General features: G+C 39.3%; 3 protein-coding genes and 1 non-coding gene across 9 annotated transcripts; 2 read left to right on the forward strand and 2 right to left on the reverse strand.

Moving 5' to 3' along the window:
- Nucleotides 1-1,023: 1,023 nt before the first annotated feature.
- Nucleotides 1,024-8,495, reverse strand: sparcl1 (SPARC-like 1). Of its 5 annotated transcripts, none has more exons than XM_031277063.2 (11): nt 8,369-8,495; nt 6,861-6,916; nt 6,654-6,719; nt 5,480-6,556; nt 4,035-4,143; nt 3,556-3,677; nt 3,338-3,458; nt 3,096-3,232; nt 2,706-2,854; nt 2,207-2,355; nt 1,024-1,736 (listed from the first exon to the last, which is right to left on the reverse strand). In XM_031277063.2, exons 2-11 carry the CDS (start codon nt 6,912-6,914, stop codon nt 1,708-1,710), a joined length of 2,013 nt encoding a protein of 670 aa, XP_031132923.1. In that variant the 5' UTR covers nt 6,915-6,916; nt 8,369-8,495; the 3' UTR covers nt 1,024-1,707. The 5 variants fall into 5 exon arrangements, with proteins under 5 accessions (XP_031132923.1, XP_035855927.1, XP_031132924.1 ...); XM_036000034.1 differs by having other exon boundaries at nt 8,407-8,491; XM_031277064.2 differs by lacking the exon at nt 8,369-8,495 and adding an exon at nt 7,093-7,115.
- A 1,995-nt stretch (nt 8,496-10,490) lies between these two features.
- On the forward strand, nt 10,491-13,635 carry scpp1 (secretory calcium-binding phosphoprotein 1). Its single transcript, XM_031276898.2, has 9 exons — nt 10,491-10,757; nt 11,156-11,210; nt 11,638-11,685; nt 12,011-12,064; nt 12,178-12,204; nt 12,291-12,344; nt 12,620-12,661; nt 12,777-12,836; nt 12,921-13,635. The coding sequence occupies exons 2-9, from the start codon at nt 11,157-11,159 to the stop codon at nt 13,416-13,418; spliced, it is 837 nt and encodes a 278-aa protein (XP_031132758.1). The 5' UTR covers nt 10,491-10,757; nt 11,156; the 3' UTR covers nt 13,419-13,635.
- A 4,173-nt stretch (nt 13,636-17,808) lies between these two features.
- Nucleotides 17,809-17,882, forward strand: trnai-aau. Its single transcript has one exon. It is a non-coding gene; the product is annotated as a tRNA-Ile (tRNA).
- Nucleotides 17,883-19,615: 1,733 nt separating this feature from the next.
- Nucleotides 19,616-22,270, reverse strand: aptx (aprataxin). 2 transcript variants are annotated; one of them, XM_031277058.2, is made up of 7 exons: nt 21,995-22,270; nt 21,512-21,558; nt 21,098-21,376; nt 20,882-20,941; nt 20,551-20,777; nt 20,242-20,345; nt 19,616-20,081 (listed from the first exon to the last, which is right to left on the reverse strand). In XM_031277058.2, exons 1-7 carry the CDS (start codon nt 22,122-22,124, stop codon nt 19,927-19,929), a joined length of 1,002 nt encoding a protein of 333 aa, XP_031132918.1. In that variant the 5' UTR covers nt 22,125-22,270; the 3' UTR covers nt 19,616-19,926. The 2 variants fall into 2 exon arrangements, with proteins under 2 accessions (XP_031132918.1, XP_035855930.1); XM_036000037.1 differs by lacking the exon at nt 21,512-21,558 and having other exon boundaries at nt 21,098-21,259; nt 21,995-22,265.
- Nucleotides 22,271-23,799: the final 1,529 nt, after the last annotated feature.

Genomic DNA, 23,799 nt, shown 5'->3' on the forward strand with positions numbered 1-23,799 from the left:
AGTAGTGAGACAGGATCAGAGTGTGGGGAATGAATCATGAGATATCTGTGCGAGCTGTGTGGTCTCATTTTGCTTGCAGCTCCTCCATCACCATCCCAGAGCATTCTTCCTCATCTTCAGCTGCCATCACCTTCATCACTGGAGACTGAGTCCTCCTGAGGCGAGCTGCCACTGAACGCTGAAACCTCACTCTGCCAGCTGTCCTCCCACCAGCAGCGGCGGGTTGTTGCTGGTTGTTCAGCCCGGCCACCGAGATCAGCTGCACTTGGCCGGGAGTCAACAGGGCACCCTGTGGGTTTCCTCCAGCATTTCCCTGTGGCAGCACAGCAAAAAGTGTGACAGGCCCACCCCTGGCACCCTGATTCATCTGCCCCTGTGGATTCACACTGGCTGTGCCTGCCTGCCCCACAAGAAATGCCCCACCTTGTGGCAGAGCTCCGATAGGAATTAGCTGCTGCAGGGGAGCCTGACCTACTTGGTTCCTGACTGGCTGGATAAAAAATGAGCCACCAAGTTGGACCAAGTGTGCCACAAGAGGTTCACCATTTATTGGGACCCCGTTTTGAGCCCCAGGGTTGGCATTGTTGCCAGCTGCTGCTCCATTATTATTCACTCCCCCATTGGCAAGTGCCTCAGCACTCCCTGAAGACACACCACCCTCCACCACAACAGTCAAGGTCTGGAAGATAACCCACAGCACGCAGAACATGTTTACTCTCAGTCACAGCAGACAGTCGACAGGTGAAGAGTTGCTTCTTTCTTTGCTTATATAGAGAGTGTCAGATTCAATGATCACCAAGAAAGGTCCAATCAGAGTCCAGCGGTTTATCTCAAAACAACAAGTCACTGTAATCATCATGACCATGCTGCAGGCTATTTTCTGCTTTGTTACCTTACAGAGGGCCATTATTCAGGATTATGTGGCAAACCTTAACCAGGTGTCAGTGACTTGCATTCTCAAAAGGTTAGGTTTGTTTTTTCATGGTGGCATCAAGCAATGCGAATAACAAATAAAACGTGATATTAGAGCACAAACTGATGTTTCCCCTCTGGGTTCCACCAATATGATGCAATAACTTTATTTCAGGACTGAAAAAGAAAGTCGTCATTAACGTAGACATTGTAACATATTGTAGTATAGTATTGTAGTAAGTCCACTGCTGTCCATAAAGCTTTAATTAGAGCTACAATGAAACATAGCATGCAGAGACAAACAGATAAGAAACACAGTTATTGTTTTACATTTCCTACTGTAACAAAAGCATACTTAAACTTGATTTAAAGAGTAATTATGCACTAAATCACTCTAACATACAAACCACAGTTCTTTTGAAGTCTGGTACAGTACAACACCTTTTTATACCAATGAGCTGACATAAACTTTTCCCCAGTTTGGAATGCATTAGAAAACATCTGGATCTGGATAAAAACAAACCCAGCTAAATGACACATTCTTATTTTCTAATAAAATGATTATAGCAGCTTAGTCTAAATTACAGAACAAAGATCCAAAATGCCCAAACTTAGCCTGACACAAAATAACAGCAATGACCACCAACACTTGCCCTCTATAGCAGGAGGTAAAAATAAGTTTCTTTCATCTGTACGTGTCAGAGTTCTGTAGGTTACAGAGGTTCATGGAGGCTTCGATCTCAAGCTGCACTATCGGAGCAGCTTCACAAGCTTAGAAGAATGACAAAGTGAAGCTCAGAATAGCAGGTTGACATCCATATCATCTGTGGAGAGAATAGATAGCAGGCATTAATAGGATGAAACATAAATTACAATATTTCCCATATGCTTTAGAAATGCATGAGAATTATAGCAGACAAATATAAAGAAATTGTGGATAAATTGGCAGCGTTTTTACTGAACACCTATTACAGAAACAAATTGCTATGTACAGTATGTGATGTTACATTATAACTGGAATTGGATATGCTATTGTTAGTCATTTAAAAAAACAGACAAATAAATGATCAATTAATATAATTTGGTTAAAATAATGAGACACAGAAATATAAATGTGCCTCAATAGTTATCTAACTTCTTGTGAAAAATCTTCAAATTCATCACAGATATTTTATGTGAACATAGACAGAGTCTGTAGTGTCACAGATTTGAAACCAAAACGCAAAAGTTAAAGCCATTATCACTGATTAGAAAAGTGTACCACGGTATGTTGGTGACATAGTGTTGCTCTTACCATTATTGATACCAAAACAGGAAGTCCACTCTTTAAAGGACACCTGCTTGTCCTTATCAGCGTCGCACTCTTGGAAGAAGCGGGAGGTGCAGTGCTCCATCGGCACCAGAGGGACTCGAAGTGGGGCCAGCTCTGAGTGGGACAAAATTCTGCACAGGACGGATTAACATCCAATTTTGATCAATGTGAGCGTCTTATTCATATACAGTACAGTATGTTTGCAATACAATTAGACTCGTGAATGGGTTTTATGATATACACTGCAGTCTGGCAGGGGTTTTGTTAAATATGTGATATTCGCCAATCCTGCCTTTGGATACTTTACATTTTTGGCATGAAAATGGTGAGAAATGAACACTATAAGCAAAACATATTGGCTTCAGTGACTTTAATGTAGTATTTGCTTCCAAACACATGCTAGTGAGTATAATTTTTTAAATGTAATATAAAGGTTGAGAAAAATCCAAGTTTACTGTAAGCACAGAGGAATGAAATGTACCTGTCAGAAGGGTGTTGGTCCAGTTGTGCGAACTGCCAGTGCACTGGGTAGATGTACATGTTGTAGTTCTTCTCAAAGTCCTGCGCGAGCAGCTCAACGGAGTGATCACCAGCATGAAGACGCCGCTCACTCTCAAAGATTTTCTTCACCTACAGAATACAGAACACCACAGTTTTATTGACTTAAACATAGACTGCTAAAAATATACATTTTGTTTACGTTTTCTAAGGCTATGTAACATTCTGACTGACTGACTCACTCACTCACTAAGTGACTGACTGACTCACTGACTGACTGTTTTTAAGATTGAGAGAAAAATAGATATATTTTTCAAGAAACTTGACAATCTCAGTTTTATCAATAAGTATTAATTTTAGCAGCACATCTTACTCTAAAACGCTGTTTAGGAGTGAGGAAGCCAGGAGACATGGAGTCATGTTCATAGAGCTGCAGCAGCACATTTTTCAGCCAATCCCTCATTCGTAGAGGGAACTGGACCAGCTCAGTGTCCACACATGGAGGTATTACTGAGAGAGAAACAGAGAGAAAGATCGGGGTCAAAAAAATGTTTCCTGCACCATACTTTAACTAAATTGTTGTTGTTTAAACCATATACTCTGTGGTTAACTCACATTTGCATGGCCCAGTGTAGTCCAGATGAAGTCTGTGTCCTATCTTAGTTCCCTCCAGGTTGCATTTCGTAGCAAAGAGTTCACATGACGTATCATATGTTTTGTTGTTTGTCCCACAAACCTACAGAAATGAATTAACAACAAGCAACAATTAAATGCAATGCAGCAGCTGTTGAACACCACTCCAGTTAAACTTTCAGCAGATCATTCATACTTACATGATCAAACTCATTCACACTAGGAGGACATTCTGACGGCTCTTGACACACACAGCCTGGCTTATTGTCCGCATCAAGTTTACACGTCTTTCCACGTTTGCACGGAAAGTTGTCACATGGATCTAGAAGAAAAGACAGGCACCGCAATGATCTTTGACCTACACTTTGTCCTAATTACTAAAACAAATGGTATCAAGAATCATTTTCAGGACTGGTTTTGTTTTATTTTACAGTGTGATGACTGGAAACCAATGAGCTATAACCACTACCATCCCCTACATTCCTCTGCCATTTGAGTTTGTACAGCGATTAAACTTGATCTCTATTATTCTCTCCAGAGCTGTGTTTTGGTAGTGACCGTGAAGCAGAGTGACACTATTCATGCGGAAGTTTTAGCTAAATGATCCAGTCAGCAGATTCCCATGTGAGGCTGTTGGGATAGTGCATTAGTCAGTATGGTGAATGCTGAATTAACCAACCAGCAGGGGCTTCTGGGCGATGCATGCCTCCACTAACAGAGGGCCTGGAACTGGGGTAGAGATCCACTGTGGCTCTTATCTGCACTGGATTCATTCCCACTAAAGGACCCTGGGAAGTAAACATAAAAATGCAATGTCAGGAGATACTTCTTGGGGTAATAAAATAACAACAATTTACTGATCAGATTGCAGCACCACAGAAAAAGTAAATGTCAGGTTTCCCCAATGAAAACCTGCAACAACACATTTTGGCCACTCGGTGGCAGCAAAAAAACGCTGTAGACACAACAGTCACTATTATAACTTTTGATGTTGATATAGTCTTGCATTGTCAGACCTATCTTCACGGCGCTGTGGATTAAGGTCTGGCTACACCACACATACATTATGGGATAGGAGAAAAAAACGCTCTCGGTTGTTTGCATTTTTTTAACCCAATCACAATCTTCCTGGGCGGCGCTAAGCTCTGCACGCAGCAACGCAGCAATGCAGCGAAGCTGGCTCTGCGAAATGGTCTCAGGGAGGAAGTTGTTTTGGTAGAACATTTGCACCCCAGAAAAGAAAACGCCACATACAATATTAAATGAAGTTAATTGTTCACACAATACAGTAATGTGAGCTATTTAAATTAGCTGGGTACATGGTTAAACGTAATTTGCTCTTACCAATGTATCGCCGTGTGTATTTTGTTCATAGCAATCCTCTCATATGGGGCCCAACACGTCCCAGTTATATAGTAAATGCTGTTAACACATTCATTATCAATCATTCCCCGACAGAACCAAGCAGGCCCGCCTTGTTGCATGGTCCAAATTTCCTTCAAAACTTGCCTTTTTCAATGTGTAGCTTGCTAGCTCGAAGTTTGTTGTTGTTTCCCGAAGCAAACAGAGTTTGAGAACGGCAAGATTGAGAGAGCGGAAGGTGAGGGACATCCAGCGCATGAAATGTACTTCCGTTGATCCAGACTAATGTTGATGTGACTTGTTAGCAACAATTGCCTATTAACATAGCTATCAGATATAGAACATCAAGGTCATGGCCACCTGGTAATTGTAAGTCCAATATTCATTGTTCTTTTAGCTCTGTTATTGGTCTTCACCAACTCCTGAGGTAATTTAACTTGACTCTTTAGCAGCTAAATGCTCCACTATGTTTACCAGCGAGACGCTGGACTTGGTCTGCCATTTGGTGCTGCGGGTAGTGTACAGTGGATTATTAGAGTGCTGTTTCACTGGAAACAGCTGTCTGCTGCTGCCAAAATCACAATGAGAGCGGTATAGATGACCTACAGTATATGTAGAGGTGAGAGGAACTGCACAGTCGAGTGATAGATTGGTCAATATGAGCAACCTCTTTCACAGTAATTATGTGATCCATTGCTAATTTAAAAATATTGATTATTACCATTTTAAAGAAAGTAAATGTACAGTTCATGTATGCATTACCCATTTCCCTGCCCTTCTCCTCTTTGCCTTTTGGGCTGTATTGTCAATGCTGCTGTCAGATGCCTGAGGATCCTGTTGGCTTTCTTCCTGTCCAGACTGTGTTTCCTCACTCTGTGGAGAGTGCTTCCTTGCCCTCTTGTTTTTCTTTTGCTTCCTTGTCTTTCCCTTGGTGTGACCTCTGCTGTCATTCTTATTTTTCGCTTCCTCCTTTCCAGCCAGTTGGGGCCATGATTCAAACGCTGTATTGCTCTTTGGTTCTTCAGGCTCCGCATTTGCTACAGGTTCTTTCTCATCGACGTCTTTTGATCTGAGATCTTTGTCCTGATCAGATACTTCCTCACTGTCCACCGCCTCAGTGTTTTGTACGTCTTGTATATAGACAGCATCAATGGTGGGCAGTCCTTTCTCACCGGTTTCCTTCTCTTTAACATCTGTGTTTGAAGAAAGTTGGGTGTCATCAGTGTGGGGTTTTAATTTAGCGGATACAATCTGTAGAGGTTGTAAGATGCCACTATCAGCAGCATAGTCCAGATCAACTGGGATCTCTGACTCTGTGCTACCATCTGTTTCCTCCAGCAATTCAACTTGCTCAGACTTTTCGTCTTTTTCCTTGCGTGACATATTTTCCATCTCCACCTCTTCTTTCGCCAGCATTTCAGCATCTCCCACACTCTCTTCCTTTACTTCTTCTTCCTCATCTGTCACGTCTTTATTGTCTTCTCGCATTTCTCGTTTATCGTGCAAGTTGTCCTCCTCATCATCAATGGTCTCCACAGCCTCACCAGACTCCAGCCTGCCTTTGTCCGTCTCAGCTTCTTCTTCCTCTAATACTCTTTCTTCTGCTTCCTGCTCTTCTTCTGCTTCTTTCTTCAGGAGGTCGACCAACTCATCCTCACTCAGCAGGACTGCAGTAGTTTTGTCGCTCCTTTCAGTCACCTCAAACTCTCCCTCCTCCTTGTTTGCATTAGCATTGTCTTGGGAGCTCAGGTCCTCGTCTTCCTGCTCCTGGCTGCTGGCCTCAAACGTGACTAAAGTGGGTAAGGGCTGTGGCTTGTTGGCCTCCACTGTGATAATGTCCTTATTCAGGAGAAAAGACAAATATCCATTTTACAACATGAAATCATCTTATGTGTCACATACATTATTTAAACATCAGTTTAGAGTCCTGCTCTACCTTTTCTTTGGCTGTATGTGAAGTCTTGTGCAATCCATGATGTTTTCCATGAGGTTTACTGTTTACCTAGATTTAATGGGGATGATTAATAATGAACATCCATTCAGATAATGCCAAAACTGCACTAAACAAATGTCACATCACATATCTTGTTTGTCTGTCTCTCATTACTAAGTTTAGTGTCAAATTAAGAAAAACATTACTCACAGACAGGGAAAATGTTGCTGTCAGTAAGCAAATGAATACCAAGCAGGTCCTCATACCTGAAACATTGAAATAAAGACTTTAAACATTGGACATAAATCTAAACAAAGTTGAATTACATGTGCTTATTTATTTTATTGTGAATCAGATCAGAGCTGAAGATTTAAGAGAACACATTATAAACAATCAATACATTACAGTCTGACTTCTAACTGGTCACAACATAGACATGAACATGGCAAATCTTTCAAAGTGAAACGTATGAGTGCATCTGTATGCTGCCAACACTTTCATGACAAGCAGAGCTGCAGGATTGGCCTCCACCGTTGTCAAGGTTACAGGCCTCTGAGATGAACCTCTCTCTCAAAAGTCACATTCAGAGCTAAAGTAAACATCAGAAGCTACCAGACTGGAAAAAGTTGACTAAGTCCACAAACTTTTTGTCTCTCTGGACGGAAACAAAACAGACACGACTGGGCCTGTGCAGAGGAACAATAGCTCTCTGGTTTGGCCCACTAAACCCAAATAGGTGTAGACAGGGGGTGTGTGTGTGTGTGTGTGTGTGTGTGTGTGTGTGTGTGTGTGTGTGTGTGTGTGTGTGTGGGCTTGTTTAACTATATTCATGGGTCCAAAAACCAGGAGTCCAGTATACTTGTGGGGTCCCGACAGCTTTGTGGGGCCAAAATGCTGGACCCCACAAGTTTAAAGGGCTGTTTGAGGGTTAAGACTTGGTTGTAGGATTAGGGATAGAATTAGGTTACGGTTAGGGTGAGGGTAAGGGTTAAGATTAGGCATTTAGTTGTGATGGTTAAGATTAGGGTAAGGGGCTAGGGAATGCATTATGTCAATGACGGGTCCCCACAAAGATAGTGTGTGTGTGTGTGTGTGTGTGTGTGTGTGTGTGTGTGTGTGTGTGTGTGTGAGTGTGTGTGTGTGTGTGTGTGTCTGTCTGTCTGTGTGTGTGTGTGTGTGTGTGTGTGTGTGTGTGTAAAGTTACCCAAAGAGATATATTACACAATTTTATTTCATCTTTATAATATCGAGGCAATGTTACAAAATACAAATATTAACTTTTCATCTTTAATATAACACCCATAATACATGATTGTCGTGAATGTGTCTCTCACACTATTTAATACGAATTAAATTGATATCTTTTTTTTACAACTATAAAATATATGTTGGTATATAGATCATGCACAGGAAGCAACATTTAAATGTGTCTGTATTTTGTACAGTATATTACTACATCACCGTATAGACAGTATATTAATAGTCACTGTCTCTTGATATGTACAAAAATAATTAAGGCATCAATGTCAACATCAAAGTAAAGTTTTGGCCATCACAAAAGAAGCCACAATATAACCAAGTCAGTAGTCGCTGCATGCAACACACAACAAATTTGAATTGCAAACTGGTTTGTCAACACGATGTCACACACATCTCTATTCGATCATTAACAAATGACCCTTCAAAACAATGGAAAAGCTCAGAAATTAGGATTTTACCTGAGGTTGGCAGTAGCAAGAGAAAAGAGAATCCTTGCCTGTGTTGAACCAGTGAAGGTGTCCTTTTGTATTCAAGACAGCACTCACACTGTCCACACAAACTGGCATGCTGCACACACAGTTTTTTTCTGGGTCTATGGTGCCAACACTTTTTTGGGAGGGTCTTTGGGCAACAGAGATGCAGAGAGAGGAAGAGAAAGTGATTGTGCACTTAACTTCAGTTGGGTGCTCTGCCTTAAAAAAAATCTGCAATGTCTATTTTTCCTAAAAAATAAAAAATAAAAAAAAAAAACATTCCACATTCCAGAGGTCAAAAACAGCAAAAGAATCACCCCATATGTTGATCTTTTGGGTGAATTGTGTGGGAAACTTGTCACATGAAACAGTTTTAGGACAGAAATAATACATACTTTTGGCCACTAGATGTCACTCTGCCACAGGTCTTTGTTCCTGAGGCCACTGATATGACAAATGAGAATATTTTGATATATATGAGTGACATGATGATTAACAATATGACAAATACTTGTCACTATTAACTTCAAGTATTTTCATCCACTGCTCAGGACAGCAGGAAGAGTTGTAATAGTTATATTAGTTCACTATTGCAAAATTTGTCTTTTTTTAAAAACTTTTTCTCATTATAACACATTACTTTTCATTTGACAAAGCCGTTTCCCATCAATGCAAATAATGTAATGGAAATGTGTATGTTCACATTTTCTTTTTATTTTGAGCACTCACAGTTCTGTGACAACAGGGTAAACTGTGCTGATGAAGACCAAGAGCTCCAGAACAGTTACTAAATGAATGTTGAGGTGAGATTGTTTGTCAACAACTGTGAACTTTGAAGCTTAACTATTATTCATGTATCAACAACATTATATGGTTTTTATTATTCTTACATTAATGTGTAAGCATAACTTTAATTTTACAGCTGGTAAAGCTGAGGTGAATTTTAACTACGTCATATACTGCTGGGTTGCTTAATCTATAAGAATGCATCTGTATGTATCTGTTGATTTTATTTTGTATCAATCATGTATATCTACAAAGCAACTCATTAACTAAAGCAAATAAAAGTTAGGGCAGACACTGTTGACTGTCGGTCTGTGTGCCACAACAAGCATCAATCATCATCCTCTCTCCTCCCTTTTTCTAAAGCAGGACCTTACAACAACTGGTAGCTGTGGTTTTTGGCAAACAGCTCCAGACTGGTGAACATCCAGTCTAATTACATGTTTCTTTTGAACGGTTGAAATCCTAAGTGAGGTTAAACAAGGAATTCTGTAATCTTATTTTAGGCCTGACCATATATGGATATCCAGGAAACAATTATAAGCCTTAGGGGGGAAATATAGAAGTCTTTATTTAGGCTTTCTACTGTACATGCCCTATTTCCAAGAAGAAATCCAATTTCAAATAACATCATATAACACTGAGGACTAGGAATTACAAAACATATTTGTGTTAATTAATAAAGTGTATCATTTGTGTATTTAGCCTTAATGTGTATGTGTGTGTGTGTGTGTGTGTGTGTGTGTGTGTGTGTGTGTGTGTGAGAGTGTGTGCGTGCTTCCTTATTAGAATGTAAATTCTAATGTATTTTGAATCTTACCTTGAGCAAAGCACTGCCTCTCTTCTGCCCCTTGTAATTCATTTTTAAAGATTATTTTTTGGGGGCTTTTCCCTTTATTATGTAGTGACAGTGGATAGACATGAAAGGGGGAGAGAGATGGGGGATGACACGCAGCAAAGGGCAGCAGGTCGGATTCAAACCGCTGCAGGACTCAGCCAACATGGGGCGAACGCTTTTACTGGTTGAGCTAGAGGCCACCCCTTGGTATACTAGTAAAGAAAAAAAATGAATCCACTTCACCGGAAGCTAGCATGACCCCGTCTGGCCCTCCATCCCTCTCTGAGTGGGAGAGTTTGTTTTCTTAACAGGCCACAAACCCTATGGTTTAGTATGCTACACTATATTTCACTGAAGACTTGAGAGGAGGTGGAGGATGTGTAGTGACTGAATGAAACAACTGTGTGTGAGTGTATGCTTGTGTATTTGTGGCGTGTATGTGCAATCATTATCATGCCAGTGTGTGTGTTTGTTTTGAGCTTGCTCTCCGGAACAAATACACCTTTGCGTGTCGACAGTGGAGAGACATCCGGAAGGAAGTGATGCAATCGTTTTAATTAAGGTTACTTATATGCAGTTGTCCTTGGAGTTTCCTACAGCATATCCACACAGCGTGCTTTTACTGCCTCAACCGCCAGCTTTCCATAAGTGGCTCAGAAAAAGCACTGGGTTCTCCTGTTTGCTGCTACATACGCTGAACAAGGACCACTGACGACATTTCTAACACCAGCTCTGAATCTAAAGGACAAGAAGGTAATTGATCATATATTGACTTTATAACTTGTATTTTTTCTTGCAAGTGATCTTGCTACATGGTAACTGTTGCTGATTTGTTACTATTGGTTAACATTATTCTTTGCTGTTAAGAGCCTTTAAGTTGTGTTGTTAGTTAAATTTTCTGTTAACGTTTTCCTTTCCTTTGTAGCAGTTTAAGTGCAAGAATAACTACTTTGTAAAGAGAGATGCTCTTTACACTAACATGTTTTGCTTTTTTTTGTTAGATATTTTATTTTTTTGTGATTTTGTGTTTTTATGTTTGCAAACCAGTTTACCTGAAATTTCGCCTGATGAATGTATACACTAAGACTATTTTAAATTGAATTGAATCAAATTTGTAACAATAATAATCACATATTGTATGTCTGTTACAGAATGAAGGTTACCATAATGATGTTGTGCCTGATTGGAGCAGTGTTTGCCAACCCAGTAAGTACAAAAATTAGAAAAAAAAAACAATCAACACAGGCTTTTCAATGTAAATATTATGCAATTTAATTCACATTTAGCAAATATCTGCTTGATTCTGATGATCCATTTACATATTATGTTTGTTGTTTAACGTGAATTACAAAGTAAAGTCTCCAACCAAAAAGGCATCAGGTTCTGTGTTGTGCATTTTCATACATTTACTTATAAATGTCATTTGTTTGTCAGTTGCAACCGCAATAGCATAAATGTAAATAGGAGCAGTGCCTCCCACATTTAGAATATCTGCTAGCCTGTATGTCAGCAAAGCAGGAAGATTCAGAAGTTAAAGAAGCATGTTAGAGGAACTTAATCACTTAATATGGATCCACGTTGATTTTCTGCACATCAAGAAACCACCATATGACCTGCGATTTCTTTCTGACAGATTTCATACAATGCCGTTTTGGAATCAAATGAGCTTGACTCAAACTCGGTAAGTGCTATCTAAAATCAGTTCTTCTTAAAGCTATATCACATTTTAACTTTGGTGTTACAGCAAAGAAACTCAGCTATTGTCGACTACTGTTTACACATAAATCATTTGCAGGCAGTTATTGCTCCTCTGACAAAGTCAGCAGAAACCTAACAATAGGTGCAGTTATTCAAAGATTCTCCAGACCTCAAGACAATTACCATTTCAGACACTATTGTTTATTATACATGCAGCAATAGCTTGAATGTGATGATTATTGGTGTTGCAGTTATAAACTATAATTAAATATATTGTGGTTTGTGCTTACTTTGTTTTTTTTTCCCAGACGGAAAGTTTGTCTGTTTCACAATCATCGGAAAATGACACCTCAGAGCTTCAGGTAATGCATTTATTTCAGTAAAAAGGAAATTATTACTTTCAGCCGACTTTTTTGCATCACTTTTGATTGCTGATTTTTGTCTAAATGGGTATGCATTCCTATTTCTGTTTCAGAGCTCTGAAGAAAGTGCCTCAAGTCAAGTAAGTTGTTTTGATTCATCAATTTTCAAATAAATCTAACAATGTGCTGTAAATGTGTCTAAATTCACCTCTATAATACTTTTCAGAGTCAGAGTTCACAGTCAGAATCAGAATCATTAGAATCCACATCAGAGGACAAGGTGGGTAAGGTGGTAACATCACTCTTCTTTTTCTTTATTGGTATCACTAAAATTCATTATCTCTGAGTTCATAACCTTAAATTCATCATATTTTAAAGGCTGTGGATGTAATAGTTCCAACTCTTCCAAGAGATAATTGTAATAAAATAGAATTGTGTCCTCCATGCACAAAAGCCCAGTAAGCATTTACATTAACAAAACAAAAGAAATACTGTACTGCACTCTCCACTGTGAAAATTATTTTCTAAAATGCTCTGTTTCTTTTCCACAAACAGACTTCAGAAGAGAGTAACAGTCAATCAGATGAGGATGATGGGGTAAGACTAATTACATCAAGTGTTGTCAAACCAGCTCTGTGTGACAATTGTTAATGTATGTCACTTCATCCTTCTGGTCTCCTCTTAGCTCATATTATTCCCTGTATTTCCACAGTCAGACACTATGACTGAAACCAGAGATGACAGCATGGGCAGCGAGGAGAACGTTCGAAAGGTGGGATAAACAATTTGGTTTTGAACTATGCCCTGCAGAGATTTAAGTTGAGTAACACTATGCTCTGCTTATTCTCTGCACCAGAGTTGGGTTCGAGTGTTTGCAAGTGTCGTCAAAGTCCTGAGCGCCGAGGACAACAGCAGCACAGAGGTCAAGGGTCAATCAGACCACCTGACTGAGAAACAGCCCACTGATACCTCTACCAGCAGGACCAACACAAAGCTGCCGCTGGTGGAGAATCCCACAGACAGCACAGATACTAGTGAAATTGCTGGTGCAACCACCAGTGACAGCAGTGACAGCACCAGCAGTGTGAGCACCAGCAGTGAGAGCACCAGCAGTGAAAGCAACGAGACCAGTGAGACCAGTGACAGCAGTGATGCTAGCATGAGCACAGAGGACAGTAATGCCAGTGACAGCGCCGAGCTGAAACAAATCAAAACCCAGGACTGTGTGAATAGAACTCAGAGCTGTGAAAGTGAAGAGTATCTCTTCCAGGATATAGGAGACGATGCTCATTACTCAGTGGACAATCTGATGGTGCCAGATGAGGATGAAAGAGAGTTAAGTCTAAGGAGATGATGACATGTACTTGGTGCAGCTCTAGGTTTTCCCATTATGAACTAAAGCACCATTAAACCATCTGCCTGAAAGGGATGATATATTTTGCTCTTGCCCATCGCTTCTGAATGTTGATTTTGGCATTATAATGTTACCTGCAACTGAGGGATTTTGTGTGTGTGATTATTATTGTGATGATGATGTAGCCTAAGCATTTTCTTTTGTTTTGATAATAATAAACAAATAATATAACCATGGCATTGGGTGCTTGCATGTTTTTATATAATCAACCACAATTATAATACTTATGAGCTCCACCTTTACCACTAGCAACATTAAACTGATGAAGACATAATCCAGAATCCAATAATATAATATTACTCTGAAATGGGCTATTCTGCATAATAACTATTTGTACTTTTTTGTACTTGAAGTACCACAGTAGTACATTGTGTCCATTACTGCTTCCACCACTGCTTTGCGGGTTAAGATTGTCCATATAAATCAGGCTCTAAAATATGATATGCCATAGACAAACAGTGCCCAATATACAGTAAGTAGCCTAGTTCAAATGAGCTTTGTCTGCAGTAGGCATATATAATACCTGTTATAGCTCTAAATGTGGCCACTTTAACTTTACCTTTGATACTTTAGGAACACCCTACTCTAATGCATAGACTTCAATATGTTTGAATATAACGTAATAACACGTCAAAAAATGAAGGGGGGTTCTTGTGGAGGACTGTGTGCCCTGTAAGGTCTACATACCTGGCTTCCTGTACAAGAGAGCACTGTCTGTGCCAGTCAGAGGTCAAGGAGACACAGTCTATCGCAAGACTGAAAATCGATGTTGAGCGACTTATTCAAAGGGTGAAGGAGCACAAAATAGTACAGTAATCCCTCTTTCAGTCAGCATAAATCAATTTAATACTGTAGCTTGCCTCTTGGTTAAAGGGGAACTATGCAGGTTTTTTTTAGCTTAATTTACCTTAACTGAACAGCTTTGGAGTCACTGGAATGGTTATAAGACTTTTTTCGGGTTGAGTGGTGGTTGAGCGCCTGTGAGCTGAAAAACCACCCTTGCAACTTTGGGCCGGCAAGCCGCCGGCCTCAGCGTCAGGAAGTATCGCGTGATATCCAAGGGGGTAAGCCTCTCCTCGGACCGCGAACCTCCTATGGCGTCATTTTAATGCTACAAAGCGATCACCCCCCGTTAGCATTCCATAGACTGCCATTCATTTTGGCGTCACTTTGTCAGCGAATAACTACATCTGAAGCGTTTAAAGACTCTATTTGTCCATTGTTTATTTCTAAAGAAACACGACAATGTATAAAAGGCTCCATTACCTTGTACCTCACCTCATGGCTCCGTAACAGACGTTTTTGTAAAAATACGCTAACGATTGTGTCATAACCATGCAACTTACTGTCGCATAGTAGAGGAATTACCGTATAGTACAGGAGAAGCGTGCAGGCAGTTTCGTCTCACATTAGCTGTTTAAGTGTAATTACTAATGTTAACTAGCATTTTAGTTAGCAATAATTAGCCTGTGTCCATGTTATCTCCTTACATATACCTACGCTCTCCGTCTCTGCAAGATTGGGAATGATTGAGATTTCTCTTGGCACAGCTACCAGAAGACTTACAACTTTCAGACAGGTTGCTCACGTCACATTTAGCCTGGGCAAGCAAGTGTGAATCAACCACAGGGCTAGGCAACATCATTATTATTAAATATTATTGTTATTATAACTTAAATATCATAGTATTTTTGATTTAATAGTTTTATATCAATGGCTGGCATTTGGGAAATAAGTAGTACTCAGATCCCTTAATAAGCACAAGCACAGTGTAAACTAGTCACTACTAAAAGTCTTGCTTTTAAAATCTTACTGAAAGATATAATATGTAATATTTCTGCATTCAAAGGTCTAAAAACGACTATATATATTTATTTTTAGTTGTGTACTTACAGTATGCCAAATGTTTCCCACAATGTTTAAACCCAGAGAAATCTGTAATTTAAATCAATGGCATGGACCTTGTTGTTTAGTAGCCTGGCGTCATATAACCTTATTATAAAAATAAGTTTTCACAGTCGTCATTTCATAAAATTAAAACAATGTGTCGATGTGAAAGGTGTCTCTTATAGCTATAAACAAAGCTATGCTACGTTGTGATAAACAAAATACCATTTTAGTGTCATATCTCTATCAACATTATATTGATATAATAACCGGTCCTCCTAAGTAAGTTGTTGTTTTGACTATCTTCATTAACTTGAATGTATTGATATTTTGTAACTATTTCAAACGCCAGTGTAAACAAACGTGCCATATACCAGACAGTAGAGCTTCTTAAAATGTGTTATAGTCATTGTCATATTAAACACACACAGCACTATGTACAGTTAATGTTATCCATATATACATAGATCCCACTACTTCAACTTCATCTTTCTACTACAGTTATGGTCAGTGACAGAAACCTTACCACCAACTATACAAAGTTCAAACCAATGTGTTTACTCCAATCAAAAGTAGGGAGACAGCTTCTGGCCACATGTAGGAAGATCTATAACTGCACTTGTGTGATGCTCCTTGGGTGTCTTTTGAGTGTTTTTGCTGTCTGCATTGTGGAGGTGTGTTCTAACTTGTGCCTCCTGTTTGCAGGTTACTAATTAGAGTAACTCAGCTCACTTGGGTCTGGTGTGCTGAGGCTTCTTAAGCTGCAGTATCCTCTGTCTCTCCCCGCTGTCCCCTCAGGCACACCAAGGTTTGGTTAGGTTATGGTGTCCTAGGTTTGCCTTTTGCTGAGTTTACGCTTTACAACACCAACACGCACTCATCTCTTTCACTCATGCACACTCTACACCACTGACTCCACTGATTGCACATCCCATTCTGTATATAGTTAATTTGGTCTAATTTGGTTTAAATTGATTTAATAAAGTATTGTTTAAACAGAAACTTGAGGGACTAAAAGGACGTAGCCTATTGCATCTGTTTCTTCAACTTTTTTTTTATCTGTCTTGTGCAAGTCCCCCTACTTTAATTCAATTACTATGAAAACCCAGTAGCCTATGCTTCACACTAAAGTCGTAGGCTGCTCTTTACCACCTCACTTTTTCATTTTTCATATTTATTAATGCTCATCTCTCTCTTTCCGCCGTCACAGACGTAGATACGTACACGCACACGTACACACACACACACACACACACACACACACACACACACACACACACACACACACACACACACACACACACACACACACACACACACTTCTCGTTCTCGCTGGTGGTTTAATAGGTTTCCCCACATCTCTAGAAGTCACGTTCAGTGGTTTTGGTTCCATTTCCTCTCGCATTTCCCAGACAGTCCATCAAACCGGTGTTGTGCCAAAAACAGACTGCCTGCCGAAATACGACTGCACCGCTAGAGGGCAATGTTGGTCAGTCTAAATTGTTATGTGCACCAATATTAACCAGGTCATTTTTGAAGGGCTTCAGCCCCGAATGTTTTTATTGTAGCCCCGAATGTCACATAGCTTAGTTGTTGTAGGCAACACAAAGTTTAAGTTCCCGTGTTCCCGTGACGTGACGTTAACAGTCTCTATGGTTCAGGCTCAAACACACGGAGCTCTGGAGCAGACCCGTGCGTCGCTTTGTGTCCGTTCTGTAAAAATAAAGATGAGCAGCCCGGCTGTACAGTATAGCAGCTTCAGTTAATTTGTCTCATTCAGAGACCAGAGACCCACACGGGGATGTCTGTGTCTGTCAGACTCATACTACCATATCAGCAGAGCAATAACGTATACAGCAGGCTATATATGGCAGGTGATTTTTTCTTAAAGTATTGTGATTTTATTCTTGTAATATTAGGCTATAACTTTCTTTTTCTCAAAATGTTACAATATTATAAGAACAATATTAAAAATGCTTGCAGAACAGCTATTTAGATATTTGACAATATTTTTTCACATGAAAAAATGTGTTGACTCAAGCAGAGTCCCCCCCCCCCAACTCAGGACAGTAAAGTCTGACAATCACCCAATTTGCTATACTTGCATGGTATGAGGTCTACTAAAAGTCCTGAAAAGTTTCTTTGTCAGCCTTTGCAATCCTGATACGGGGCGCAATCCTTTTATGGGTTCATGGAGCCTGCCGAAATGACCCCCCCCGCCCAACTCAGGACAGCAAAGTCTGACAATCACCCAATTTGCTATACTTGCATGGTATGAGGTCTATTAAAAGTCCTGAAAAGTTTGTCTTTGTCAGCCTTTGCAATCCTGAGTTAGGATGAATAAGGTAGCCTATATTGTTGTCATACTACAACGAAAGAAAAAAAAAAAATGGAAGTTTCAAGCTGACTAATTATTACTAGATATCTCAAATTCCCCAACATGGGCCGGTTAGCTCAGTTGGTTAGAGCGTGGTGCTAATAACGCCAAGGTCGCGGGTTCGATCCCCGTACGGGCCACTGATGTTTTAGGATGCAGACATTTTTCCTGGGGACGTTACGGCCAACGGGTGTAACCTACCCCTTCCACTTAACGTTTCATTCTTTATTTTTTTTACACAGGAGAAGGATGTTAAAGCTCAAACCCGGGGCGTTGTTATTGCAGCAGCACTTCCTATTTAAAAACCTTGCACTAGAGGGCGACAAAGTAAATAGTTCATGCTGCGGTGTCAAAGCCCCGCTGCATGAACCCTGCAAACCCTCTCTGATGTTTTCTTATTCTTGTCCCATGCAACCGGTAAAACAAAACTAACAATCAATCAAGCACTATCTGTGTGAACACCTACACAGTCCCGAAAAGACTAATCAGCCACAACACAACACTAAGAGCCTAATAATAAGTGGGTGGACTATGGGTGTCCAGGGCTACTATTTTTCCTCCTTGTAATATTTTAGACATATTCAAGCTTCGTCAAGCTTTAGCAGTTGTTCAGACAGCTTCAGTCATCATTAGCTGTCTTAAAATAAGTTAAACCTTTGTTGATCCCCCAGCGGGGAAATTCAGTTGATGCAGCATTACAAGGACAAAAAATACATTTAAGTATAGAAAGTAACATAAATTAACAAGAGGTACATGACCTGAAATACAATTTAGAATAGAATAACAATAGAAACTTCACAGAGTATTTGGAGACAAAATGACATTATAAAGGGCCAGTGGTGGGATTAATAGCAGCAGAGTAAACAGTATACACCAGACTAATATATGATATAATTAAGTAATGATACTCAGTTTTTGTCTGTATTAATATAATGTAAGAATCATTGTAACATATTACCATAATTTAGTATGATAGTGTAGTAATGTGGTATAGTTTAACATAGTATAGAATATATATATATATAGCCTAGTATAACATCAAATGTAACAATACAATTTTATACTTTGCTATATATATGTATATATATAAAACAATATATCAACAGGATGGCAAAGTATAAAATCAGTCCAGCAGAGAGACAATGGAGAGGTGAGTGTCTTGAGTGAACCAGACACTGTGGAGAAATTGGTCCGTACGTGGTGAGGATGTGGTTTCCACTGCTGTTGTACAGTCTGATAACAATTAAATGAATGCAAGAAGCGCTTCATTTTAAGCAATGATATTACACACCAGGCACCTTTCTTTGGCACAAAACTATTTTTCTGAACACTGGTATTATTAACTGTGAGGTAATGCTTCAACTTTTCTAAATGTCTTACTTATTTTGTTTTCAAAGCTTCATCAAACATCAAACTTAATGCTCTTCCTAAGCCAGTTTAGTTAAGTGCATAACAGAACAGGATACGGGATCTCCAAAGCTTTCCACTCAGTAATTACACGTTTTCAGGTCAACATCTGCTGATTCACGTTCAAAATCTAATTACACAAGTTTTGTAGTTGCCTCCTGCCACTACTGCTTTTAAATGCTATGCTTGTGTAACCAAGATACTAACTAGTCTGGTGTGTGCTACTTGAAGGTTTTTTCATCATCATCATCTTCAGACATGTGTTTGATTTGCAGTGTTGTAGCTACAGGACAGAGTCCCCAAAGAGTTTTCCCAAAAAAAGCTCTAAAAATTAAAATATACAAATTCTGAGTTGGTTAAAGGTAGGCCAACATTGGGAATATGTAAATAAAATTGAACAAACACAGGTGCTGTACCATCAGTGATAACCTGCTGTAATGGAGAAAAAAAAAAAAAAAAATCAGCATTAAGTTCTTTGAAAACATTTAATACAACCCATTTTAACATGTTTGAAATGTGGGAACAACATCCCAATCTGGAGATTTGGCAAAAAAAAACAGATGAAATCCAACCTAAGTGACATGCATCTTCACAGTGACCCTCTTCTTAAACCTACTGACAAATAACTATAGTTACAACATTGTGTTTCGGTCACATAATGACATTTTTTATAAAACCATAAATCAGAATTAACAGGGGAAAAAATGTCCAACACACTACAGTCCTATATTGAGCCCATACACATCTGAAGCATGTATTCCCTTTGAGGTCACTTTCTTAGCTGGGAAAGTGAGACTTCAGGTGTTCCTTTAGAGCTGGTATAGTAGAAAGCTCTTTGTGACACATGTGACAGCAGAGAGGTAGTTTCAACAACTCGCCGGTTCCTTCTTTGACGGTGACCCTTCCATTTGTTTCAAGCATCTGAATTACACCTACAGATAACAAAAAGGGTTTTAAAAAAAAGTTTGCTGGAATGTACATATATGCAGTATGGAATATACAGTATGTATATCATATACATATGTAGTACTTCAAGTTAACAACTCGAAACACCAACATCATAACAAAAACAGAAAGGTAATTTGCTCTCACTGTGAGACTCCATGAAATAGTCAGTTGTGAATGAGTTCCAGTGCTTTTTGTTCTTTAAACAAGGAGAGTCAAAGTCTTGGCTGATCACATGGAGGTGTACATGACTGTAAAAGAGAATATAAAGAGAATACGTTTTTAAGTTTTTTTAAGTGTCTATAAGTAAGGAAAATATGTTAATCGATACAAAAACCTAGTGTGCTTTAAAAAAATAGCCGGCAGTAGTGTAAAATATACAGTACTTTCATTAAATGCTGAAAACCCCATATGGTCTTTCATTGTAATAGTACCATTCAAACAGTGATTACTTACCTCATACTTGGGATGGCATGGTACCCTGTGCGGAAACGTAGCAAGCTAGCATCTGGGCACTGCTGAACCATCTGGTCAGCAACTTTCTGCATGTGTTTCACCAGGTCACAGTGCTCCCTACGTAAGGCCTTTAGGCTGGAAATGGTCTGCCATGGGAGGACCAGCCAGTGGTAGCGAGCTTTGGGGTATTTATCTTTGATTACCACTACTTTATCATCCTTGTACACCTAGAGAAAAGACTTTTTTTTTTATATTCTCAATGACAAAGTCACGCAGTCACAAATCTAGCTGGGATCCAGATCAGTTAGCATCACAATAACTTTTGAAATACCTGCATCTTTGGGTCTTGCATTGAGGTCTTCAGACCTTGGCTCCAATGTCCAAAACCTTCCTGCAACAAGTTCAAGGTAATGTGTTTTTTTTTGTAAAATATAACATACTCATACCAGCTTTATAGAAAATCCATACAAGAGAAACATGTGGACATCATGAAAACAATATTGTAAACACACACACACACACACACACACACACACACACACCTTACACTGTTTTTTGTGGCTTCTTCATGGCTGACTGACACAGAGACCTTGTCTGTTTGTTTGGCTGTTTTCATGCTTGAAGCCTCTCTGCAGCTCTCTTTGTCCTCTGAAGCCAGCTCTCTGGGTCTTTTGGTGCTGCCGTGGTGCCCAGTGGGATCCTCCTTGAACTGTACAGTGTATGGGTAGAGCTGATTGACAATATGAAGCTGTTGTCCAGGCTTCATTTTCACCTCACTGTCCTTACCCACCACCACAGAGTCTATGGAGGTCGGGTTCACGCCCAGCTTTAACATAAAGATGGTAGATGAGACACAGAGTGGTAAATAAACAGTGGGAGATTACAAGTATTTAACAAAACTCAACATAACAAGTGTATGTCTTTTCACTCTGATAAAATCAATGTTCCTTATGTTTCTTACCTGTTTAACTTTGACATAACCTTTGTTGCATTCTGCTTTTAATTCAACTGGTTGAGAAGGGATAACATTTGAACAGGTTAAAGTTTGTTTTTAATACTTAAGAGATTTTAACAAAACATGAACATGTGTAAAACAAACAATATTTAAAAAAGATACAGGTCCATGCAAATTATTTAAACAACATTCTCCAACCCTGATCCTCAAGAGCTACTCTAACACACCTGATTCCAATAATGAGCAGATCATTTAAATCAGGTGTGTAGGGAGAGACCTAAAACAAGCAGGACAGTAGCTCGAGCAGGGTTAAAGACCACTGCACACAATACAATAAACTACGAGGGGAATTAGTCATTTAGACTAATTAAAATTATAATTGTTACAGACACAAGGTATTTAGCCATTTTTTTGAGGGTTCAAAGTAACCTAATGTTAAAATTATTAATAAAAAAAGAAGCGAGGCTTAAATCTAGAAAACTATTTTACCTTGCTGCCGAGAGCATTTTTTGTCTTTAATAGTCGTCTCTGGACCTCGACCCAGAACAACTGTCTGTAGGTGAGGCAGTCGAATGGGTTTATGGTTGCCCTCCTCGCTGATAAGCCAGCAAATTGGCATTTTATCATCTTATGTAGCTAGCTATTTTAGCAGAGTTACACTGTTGCAGCCATAAATGTATGTAGAGCGGTTGCAGCCCACCACACGCTTTGTTTTGGTGACTCGTCTCGTCGCAGGAAACTGACGTCACTGAATCAAATTTGTCAGACTGGTGAGGAGAAAATAAAAGTTATCCCCTCTCAGGGAATTTAATCATCTGAAATGATATGCATATAGCTCGGAGTGCTTTCGTTCGTTTTTTCGTATTCTTAGGCAGGCTCCAGAAGTAGAACATGTATTTGCAGGAATTATGTAGGCCTATATGATTATTATGTGATTTCTCATAATGAGAAAGAAATCATATAATGGAATAAATGAAAAGGGCTAACAGGAGCAGGAGTAAAAAACATACTGGAGTGTGGTGGAAGTGGACAACTTCCTGGGACTGATGAGGACAGTTGTAGGGTCTGACATGCGCTGGACATGAGTAAACTAACTCCAGAAGATGGCAGTAGTGCAACATTAAGGATGCAAGCTTGGCAGATATTAGAAAGAGAGCATGGATGTATAATAGAACCATGGATGTGTTGTAAGACCAGGAATAGAACAGGGAGTGGAGCCTCAAAGGACTGTAAGCGATAAGGGAAAACAAGTTCAGGAAAGGGGTTTTAATATTTAAATGAAATTCTTGTCCTGTCTACCTGTCTATACTTTGTATATCGCATTGCACTTTTCAGCTTTTTTTGCATTTCTGGTTGGACGCAAACTGCATTTCGTTGTCTTTATACTTGTACTCTGCACAATGACAATTAAAGTTGAATCTACGACGGAGCATTAGGGCCACATCAAGGGGAAAAAATTAAGGAGGAAGATGTTTTATATATTTTGCATTTTGAGAATAAAGTCGAAATGTCGAGAATAAAGTCAACATGACGAGAATAAAGTTGAAATACTTTTTCGAGAATAAAGTCGAAATGTCGAGAATAAAGTCAGCATAACGAGAATAAAGTTGAAATGTCGAGAATAAAGTCAACATAACGAGAATAAAGTTGAAATACTTTTTCGAGAATAAAGTCGACATGTCGAGAAAAAACTTGATATTTCAAGAATCAAGTCGGACTTTTGAGAATAAACCAAACTACTAGCTATATTACCTATAGTATTCTACAAAATGCATGAACTCTTTCTCTTTTAGCACATAAACACAGTGTGATGATAAGTATTAGGAATTTGAAGAGATTGTGCCGAAAATTGCGTCTGTTCAGAAGGAGAAACCACACAAACTTGGAAGAGGTGGCCAACTGAAATAGCTTGTAATGGACAGATGCGAGGGTATCGATGGTTACACCTACGCATATAAGACAATTGATTTGTCTGATCCTGATGGAGTGGAGCTCAGGCGAGCGCGGCACTCCAAGGACGTAACCCATATCTATGATGTTTCCTACATGGCAGCTGGCATGGCGGACAGTCGCTCTATTAAGTGATAAAGGAGTTGAATTTATTCTCGACATTTCAACTTTATTCTCGACATTTCAACATTATTCTCGAAATGGTATAGTTCAACTTTATTCTCGTCATGTTGACTTTATTCTCGACATTTCGACTTTATTCTCGAAAAAGTATTTCAACTTTATTCTCGTCATGTTGACTTTATTCTCGACATTTCGACTTTATTCTCGAAATGCAAAATAAA

This window comes from Sander lucioperca, chromosome 4 (genome assembly GCF_008315115.2).
Source record: "Sander lucioperca isolate FBNREF2018 chromosome 4, SLUC_FBN_1.2, whole genome shotgun sequence".
Classification (NCBI taxonomy): domain Eukaryota; kingdom Metazoa; phylum Chordata; class Actinopteri; order Perciformes; family Percidae; genus Sander; species Sander lucioperca.